Here is an 8,691-nt window from a genome sequence, read left to right on the forward strand (position 1 = left end):
CATCAAACCCTGGATAGCCATACATGCAAGACTGGATCATTACCTAGATCTGCATATATGGAGCTGGCCAGCAACTCAGACTACATCTGACCTCAAACCTTACACCCTTAGATCTCCATATATGGAGCTGACCTGTTCTGACATCCGTCCTTCCTCTTCGATGTCTCCCTTTTGACCTGTCCATTCAAACTCTAGACAGGCCCGCCCCAAAGTTATTAGCGCAGCCGCGACCGGCAGCCGGAAAAAACTATAGTTTTCAACAGGCCCGAACATTCAGGCCCGGCCCTACCTGGGCCCTAACTGGGCTGACCCTGGCCTTACTAATTAGCACACATTTTACACCCTACCCGGACCGAAAACGTCAATTAAAAAAAAATCAGTTTCAGTGCTTCTCGCCCTCAGGGCGTCTTCTGCTGTCGGGAGGAAACCAAATCCAAAATGTTCATTTTTCAGGAAATGAAAAATATACACATTTCAGGAAATGAAGAAAATCTTATATTTCAGTGGCGCTAGGACCTCCTATGTCCAGCTTTGAGGGTTTGTGTAAACACAAACATTGTGTAAACACGAAGACGAAGGTGAGGACGCAAATTGTGATTGGCTGGAATGAGATGTATGATAACAATGCCCCTCACTTCACACCGGTGTGATTTATTTTTTAGCCCCTCCTATACACAGGTTTAATGTTTGTCTTTAGTTCAAAGTTTGTTTTGTAAACGCATTGACAATGAAGGGAAAATTTACAAATGTGTCGTTTACGTCATATTGTCTCTTTATTTTTAATGGTGTTTAATGTTTGAGTTGGCACCGTACATCACCATTACATCACCTAATCACGAGATAGACTTTAATATATTAGCGCCCCTCACTTCACACGGGCATGATTTTTAAAAACCTCATCAAAGTTGGTGTTGTGAGTTTATATATTGTGTGTGTGTGTGTGTGTGTGTGTGTGTGTGTGTGTGTGTGTGTGTGCGTGCGTGCGTGCGTGCGTGCGTGCGTGCGTGCGTGCGTGCGTGCGTGCGTGCGTGCGTGCGTGCGTGCGTGCGTGCGTGCGTGCGTGCGTGCGTGCGTGCGTGCGTGCGTGCGTGCGTTTGTACACACAGGTATCTAATCATAGAGAACTTCATTCCTCCGGAAGAGAAGAACAAGATAATGAACAGGCTGACCTTTGACTCTGAGGAGGACCAGTGGAGGTTCCAGCCTCTGGTTCCTGCTGAGAGGTCAGCCTGCTACTGCAGCTTTAAGTGTTACTGTGAAACGATTACATGTCAGCCACTTTCACTGCCATAATCTCTTTGCTGTGTTGTCGACTAGTTAGTAGATCAGAAAGGGCTTATAAACGTAGTATTTTGGTATTATGTATAATTTGGAAGCAAAATATTGTTCAGGGTTAATAATAGATTGTGTAGGGAAAATGTAAAGATCAGTAGGATGCTTCCCCTGCCTGTATTGATTTGATCAGTGGTGCAAACTAACTAAGTACATGTACTTGCTATAAGCAATAATATGTCAAAAGCCCTTAGTCTCTGTGATACATCTAGGGGCCGCAATCTGCATTCAAAGATTTTCCTAGAAGCTTTGTCATTGGTCGATTTTCCTGTCTACTTCCTGATTGGTCGTTTCGACCGGGGTTTTTTTTTCCGACCAATGACAAAGCTTCTAGGAACATCTTTGAATGCAGATTGTGGCCCCTAGATGTGTCACAGAGACTAAGGGCTGCACAAGTGAGACTTCAAGGCAGCAACGCAACACTCTTCCATGGGCTATAGACCGTAAGGCTATGAAGCAATACAGAACTGGGCATAACGGGCAACGGATAAGGGATCTCTTAAAGGCAATGGCACGTGGACTGGTGATTGGTTTAATTATTCTAACGGGTAACAGAGGTGTTTTAGGGATTTAGACAGGTAACCAAAATACCAACTTTAGTGGGGGAACACCCCTTCCCCACTGCTAAATCCAAAAACATGTGTATTTAGAAAGATCAGACGAAAATGGAGCCCTAAATCTTTTTGGGGAGCATTTTACTCATTGCTGGCTGTCTGAATACAAAACAAAATCATTAAACTTTGTACATATTATTTATTGCTTATAGCTACTTTAAGTACAATTTTAGGTACTTTTTACTTTACTGGAGTATTTCCAATTTTCAATCATTTTACTTCTATTCCACTACATATCAGAGGCAACTATTTACTTTTACTTTGACGATATAAATGGTCATAGTATAAAACATACATTAACCACTTTAGCCCTATTTATACATTTATATATACCTTTTATACATAGGCTATTTGAGAATAGCCAATCTATAAGCTCGCAACGCGTTGTGAGCTTGATGCCAATGCTCTTGTACTTTTACTCACATAACATTTTTAACACAGGCCTTTTACTTGTAACAGAGTATCTTTATATTGTGGTATTGTAAGTAAAATATCTGAGTACTTCCATCTCTGGTATTGATTAACTATTAACTACTGCAACCCCCCCCCCCCCCCCCCCTTAGTAAGTTCTCCCAGATGAAGAAGAGACCAACCTCGGCAGTAGGTTACAAGCGACCCATCAGCCAGTATGCCAGGGTTGCCATAGCGATGGGAGTTCATTCCAGATACAGGGTACGTGGCTCTGCGTGTGTGTGTGTGTGTGTGTGTGTGTGTGTGTGTGTGTGTGTGTGTGTGTGTATACTGCACTGTACATGATTTTCCAAATATAAAATAGGGTGATTAAAACCAGGAAGCACTTACTGTATGCCATATCACGGTATTACAATTCCAAATCCCAGATGATATGTAGTCTCATTTGACAATAAAGATATCATAACTAGGCTACATAACATTATACACCATTAAACAGTGTAAGGAAAGAGCAGACTACTATTAACTCTGCCAGTAGACCAGTGTACACTACATATTAATTCACCACTGTGTGTGTGTGTGTGTGTGTGTGTGTGTGTGTGTGTGTGTGTGTGTGCGTGCGTGCGTGCGTGCGTGCGTGCGTGCGTGCGTGCGTGCGTGCGTGCGTGCGTGCGTGCGTGCGTGCGTGCGTGCGTGCGTGCATGCGTGCATGCGTGCGTGGGCGGTTGTGTTTATAGGCTGAGAACATCATGTTCCTGGAGCTGGACACGAGTCCTCCGACCACTGGCTCATTAGCTTGTTCACCAGAGGCTGAGTCTAACCAAAGTCCCTCGTCGGACAGTTCTCCCACCAAGGACAGAGCAGGACGGGTCCGAAAGTCACGTTCCTGGTAAGCCTGAAGCCCAGTCTCTCAGTGTCTGCCTCCATGGAATAGACAACTTGACCAACCGCTACACTGTAAAATTCTAATTTCACTATGAGAAGGCAATGGTATATTCTAACAGTCTAAGAGTTAGACTAACCACATGAACCCTTGGCGTCAATATTCTGGGCATGTCATAATAGGCGAACATTCGCCGCAAATAGCAGATCTGCAAGCTCACTACACATCACACACACTTCTGGTCATAACCTGATGCCCGGGCATGAGACATTGGAAGTGGGGCCCTCGTGGTAGGTGCTTACACACACCTGCTCAATATTTCCCTTTCAGCACAATGCATTAATGTAGGGAACCTCTTAGTAATGGGAACTGTTTGAGTTTGTGTGTGCCTGATAAACCAGCATTTACCTCTCAGCTTGGGTACAACTGATTTAACAGGTTTAGAGTCAATGGATCTTTCAAATGGATTATGTAGGATCAACCACGTCCTGTCTATGTGGTTTTAATCTGATCTCCACAGAGCCGAGCCGAGCGCTGCCTGTAATACCAACTCTAGTGGCTAATCTGATTAACCTGTTCCATGGTCAAACATATGTGTATGTTGTATGTACAGTATGTGCTAGTTCGTTTTGAGGGACATAATTCTATACCCATCTGGCCACTTAGCACGGCAGCTGACCCTCGTGCATGTTCAGAGCACGTTATGATCAATCAATCCATTCTAGCTTGGATGAGTTGAACTACATAGTATACTCGGCTTTTAATTAATGGTATCACTATGAAAACAAAAATGTCAAGGTTAAAATAATAATAATACATAATAATGATTTTTAATCGGGGCCCAATTGTAATACCCTCACGCTACGGCCAACAAGTTGAAGCAGTTAAGGCAGTGGCCTTATATAGTGTGTGATTTAATTTCCTCTTCCTGTATACAGGTGCCAGGCCCCGAAAACCATCGCCTCTTCTTCTTCCAACCTTTCCCTGGCGGCGTGCCACACTGCCGTGCCCACCGCTGCACAATGAGGCTTTGGCAGCCATTGTTTTCATGTTAATTTATTTTGTTCTCTCTCTCTCTCTCTCTCTCTCTCTCTGTGTGTGTCTCTCACTTCCTTTTCTGTCAGTGATCACTTTTTGGATGTGTCTTTGACTCTCTGTAAAGCTCTCAAATGGTTCAGCCTACAGCGGCCACGCATATCCACTATTTGATTGCTGGAAGGACACTAATGGCCGGAGTAAATCGCAGGGACGGGAGCTGAACTTGTTAACCTCAGTAATACCGAATGCACCCACTCCTCTGATGGAAAGACTCAATTTCCCATGCTCTGAAAATGAAGGGCAGAGAGTTCTTTTTTTTCCTCCTACAACTCAAACCTCCTTCCTTGCATGTATGAGGCTTGAGTCGCCTTCTAATGTTTTATCTAACTCACTGGAGTGCGGAATCCTGCAAAGACTAAATTGCTGTATTGTGTGCACAGGAGACATTCTCCTTGTGTGTACACATGGGTCTGAGACGTTTCTGTAGTTCCTTGTGTGTGCAGTGTGCACATGGGTCCATATAATTAAGTGGGATTGTCGGTTTGTCTGTGTGTGTTGCTTTCTAATTGTGTCATGCAGAAGAGAAAGGTCACAAATGAGACTCCCTTGTCAGTGTACACATATCTCTTGTATTTGAGGTATTGAAGTAATCGGTCAAAGGGTTTTAAAGATGCATTTGTTGTCAGTCCGATCGTGCACTGATGTCAGTATATGTGCTTTGAAAACCACTGGTTTAGTCACATAAGGCAGGCAGATGCAATATCATGGATTCATCGTGATCCCACAACCATGATCACATGTCATCACTCCCATCTTTTCTCTGCTACATATCTCCCTCTGCTGCATCCAATGCAGCATTATTGCCTTAATATTATTGTTCAAAACAATGACATATTGAGACGTGAACCTCCACAATGTTTCCTGACTAGGCCAACGCCCAAATCAGCCAGCCAGCCAGCCAGCCCAAGCAATCAATCAGTTTCATTTGCCACAAAGAGAAGAACTAAAAAAAGCCATAGTTTTGAGAATGCTAAAACTGGGCAACCAGGAAATCCAGCCCCAGGCGGATTGAACACATTCCCTTTTAAAACCCAGATTCATGAAAGTGTAAGTAGAGCTGGACAGCCTGGAGGTTTTGGAGCACAGTGCCCTGTCTGTGGTGTACAGTTTAATGTCATAGGGTTCTTTACTTCCCACAGGTTAACAGGGGCAGACGGAGGGGTCAGGCTGACTAATCCATCACTATATTATTGATGCCAGAGCTCCAGTTGCAGCAGGTCCCCTGCCAGGCACCAGTGCAGCTCTCCTGTTTAGTCATACTTCAAGATGGTAGTGTCACTGAACAATCCTTCTCCCGTTGTTGTACAACAAGCAACAGACATGATAAACATGTCTTAGACGTAGTTGCGAAACACTGTCAAGATATTCTCAAGATATTCATATTCACAAGTACTTGACTTTTTGATGTGAGGTATCTTTAAGGTAGCGACAAAATGGTACATCTAACATGGCAGCCAAAAGTTCAGAACGCTTTGGAAGTTCTACTCTGAATGATTCCATTCCAACACTGTATGCCGTACATACTGCCACCATCTGTCAGCCTGGGGATTTATTTAAAAAAAAAAAAGCTTTTACTGAGAAAGTTAAGGAACTTTCACTCCAATACAAAATAAATATACAATATATAGTGTCAGTGGGAATTTCTTCCCACTGACTTCCCATCTTCCCATCTTTCTTGGACACCAAGTGAACGCTAATAGTAAAAGTAGTGACAATAGCAAATGTTTTTAAGAGATCTATTGCAGTTTACAGTTGTCAAATTTAGGTTGTTGTTTTGAACTCTTGTTTGGACATAATGATCAACTGTTGCTTTGAGCGATCTACATCGATTGCTTTGCCATTCTGGGCAGAACCAAATGAGCATGATGCATATTAACTGCCCATAGTCATCTCTGCCAAGGGTAACAAATTGTGGCTTGATGTGTTTGGCATGTACACCATTTCTTACATTTTATTTTGTATAATGGGAGGCTAAAGAACGTGCCAGTATACCTTAATGATGTGGGAAATATAGAAATGTATTGGCGTAACTGACATAGCAATGGCATGCTAAAAGACACTGAGATGTATTCAGTAGCCTACTATGCATTTCTACGGAGACATTCTATATTTCAACTCCCTTGGGGGTGCAGCACTATCTCTGTTTAGAATCCTGGTGTGGGCGGTGACACCTGAAGCATTGATTAGGCTCAGAATTTCAGGAACAGCTGGTTCAAATCAGTGAGGATGACTTAAGCCTGATTTATGCTTTGTCATACAACTGTGTCGCGTGCCGAAGATAGTTGATCTACAAGCTCACAACACGTCGCATGTTCGCAGTGTTGTGAGGTTGCAGACCGGCTATTTTCGACGCAAGATACCACCCTACGATGAAGTACAAAATCCAGCTGAAAGGGATAAAAGTATCCTCAAAAGCAGACTGTTGTCCCAACCATCCACAACTTTAGAATGTTACTCATGAAATTGTTTCACTTCATTGTTTGAAAATGGTACCCATCTACACACATCTCATCTAAAGCTGCGCTTGCCTCACATAGCCTTTAGGGTTGTCAAATATTGTACAGATCTGTGTAAGGATGTCTCAGGATGGGATATGGGAGGAGGAACACGGATGCTGATAAAAGGATGTTCGTGTGGGAGGGCTGTATACCAGAATCCGAGGAGAAGTGTGAAGTGATGATGGAGGAAGCGGGTAGGAGCGTGTTTCCAAGGTAACGTGCCAGTACGGGGGAGGGGAGCAGTCAACGTCTGTAACATGGGGTTGTTATGGCTGACTGCTGAGAGATAAAACCCATTAAAGACACTGAACTCGTGCTTTTTCAGTTGTTTATGTCCATCAATGAGTGTGTGTGCGTGGAAGGGGGTTGTTGAGCCACAAACTGATGCAAAATTATTGTAATGAAGCTGTATGTGTGTTAACAAAAAATGTTGGAAAGGGTAGGCCTACATTATGGTAAGGCGCAAAAGCAAAACTAACTGAAGCGCCTCCACTGGAAGGCAGGGCTTTAAAGTGGGGACGAACACCGGGCCCAGGTGCACTCCAATCAGGCTGATGAGAACCAATCTACCTCCCAGAGATTAAAGAGAAAACAAATACAAATCATGAAACACAAGCACAAACTAAGGCAAAATGTTTATTGTTTATAGTCTAACTGTAACAATTTACAATTACAATTTACAATTTATAGGCATTTAGCAGACGCTCTTAATCCAGAGCGACTACAGGGAACTGTCACAGTATCCATTTGGGGGTCCTTGGCATGACAATGTTTGAGAACCATTGCACCAGTATACTGTAGGTGGCACACTGACAGCAAGGTTAACTTTTTGTGCGCACACACATACAGTAGGCCTACAAACATCAGGTGACTCAGGTCCACCATAATGATGATTTTTGAATGTTTTTTTTATAGTCAAGTCAGAGCGGTCACACCAACTATTAAAAAAGAATGCAATGGTGGATGATATAGTTATCGTTATAGTGTTCAGTGTGAATGGTGCTTTAAAGTGCCCACATATTTTTTTTAGGATCTGATGCAATTTAACTTAACAAGTGGGCCATGCAGAGGCCAAATGCTACATTTTCTGGTGTCTTCCCTTTAGCCAATCTGGGTACCAATTACGTTCTAGCCAACATGATGTTCATCATCATAACATTTATTTAAACTCGGATATATATTATATATTGTCAATTACTTGCATGAGAGGGGGAGAAGTGGTTGAGTTAGCTGGTTTAGTTTGAGGGTCCAACGGACTTAAGAGGTTTTTATTATTGGTCCGACAGTCATATAGACCGACAACCTACCTCAAACCTAACCATAACCGCAAGCACGGGAGCAGCGCATGTTCGAGCGCTGTTCCCGCATGTCGGACTAATGCTCCGTCGGAATTACCATCGGATCCTTTCCATTGGTTCAATAGTATTTTAACCAACCGACGTAAAGGGTGCTCAATAGCATTTATTTATGCAAATAAATTATAAACCTAAAAAAATGGAGTTAGGTGGTTTCCTCCCGACAGCAACGAAATATACTCTTAGACCATGTGTGTCCCAATACTTTTTCTTTGAATCAATGAACACACATACAGATTGGTGCATTGCAGATTGCAGCACACCAAATGACCATCTGGGAAATCAATGGTAGGGACTAATGCCCAGTTGCTCCCCTAACTCCCCTAACTGTTGACATGTACAGTAGAATGCATTCTAGACGGCTCTAGACAGTGACAGCTGCATGGGCTACTGCTGCCCTCTGCTGTGGTAGTTGAAAATATCAATATCGTTTCTCACTTAGATCTGTGGCACTGGTTCCCATGGGCTCCTTGATGGGGCCTGTCTGAATAATTTGAATA

General features: G+C 43.1%; 1 protein-coding gene across 1 annotated transcript in view; it reads left to right on the forward strand.

Moving 5' to 3' along the window:
* kif3ca (kinesin family member 3Ca) overlaps positions 1 to 5,899 on the forward strand; it is a 25,894-nt gene extending 19,995 nt beyond the window's left edge. Inside the window, exons 6-9 of the mRNA XM_079525576.1 lie at positions 1,107 to 1,223; positions 2,510 to 2,618; positions 3,095 to 3,246; positions 4,179 to 5,899. Coding sequence (XP_079381702.1) covers positions 1,107 to 1,223; positions 2,510 to 2,618; positions 3,095 to 3,246; positions 4,179 to 4,266 — 466 coding nt within the window. The 3' untranslated portion in view covers positions 4,267 to 5,899. The remainder of the gene's footprint in view (positions 1 to 1,106; positions 1,224 to 2,509; positions 2,619 to 3,094; positions 3,247 to 4,178) is intronic.
* The last annotated feature ends 2,792 nt before the right edge of the window (positions 5,900 to 8,691 follow it).

This window comes from Electrona antarctica (genome assembly GCF_951216825.1).
Source record: "Electrona antarctica genome assembly, chromosome: 17".
NCBI classification, from domain to species: domain Eukaryota; kingdom Metazoa; phylum Chordata; class Actinopteri; order Myctophiformes; family Myctophidae; genus Electrona; species Electrona antarctica.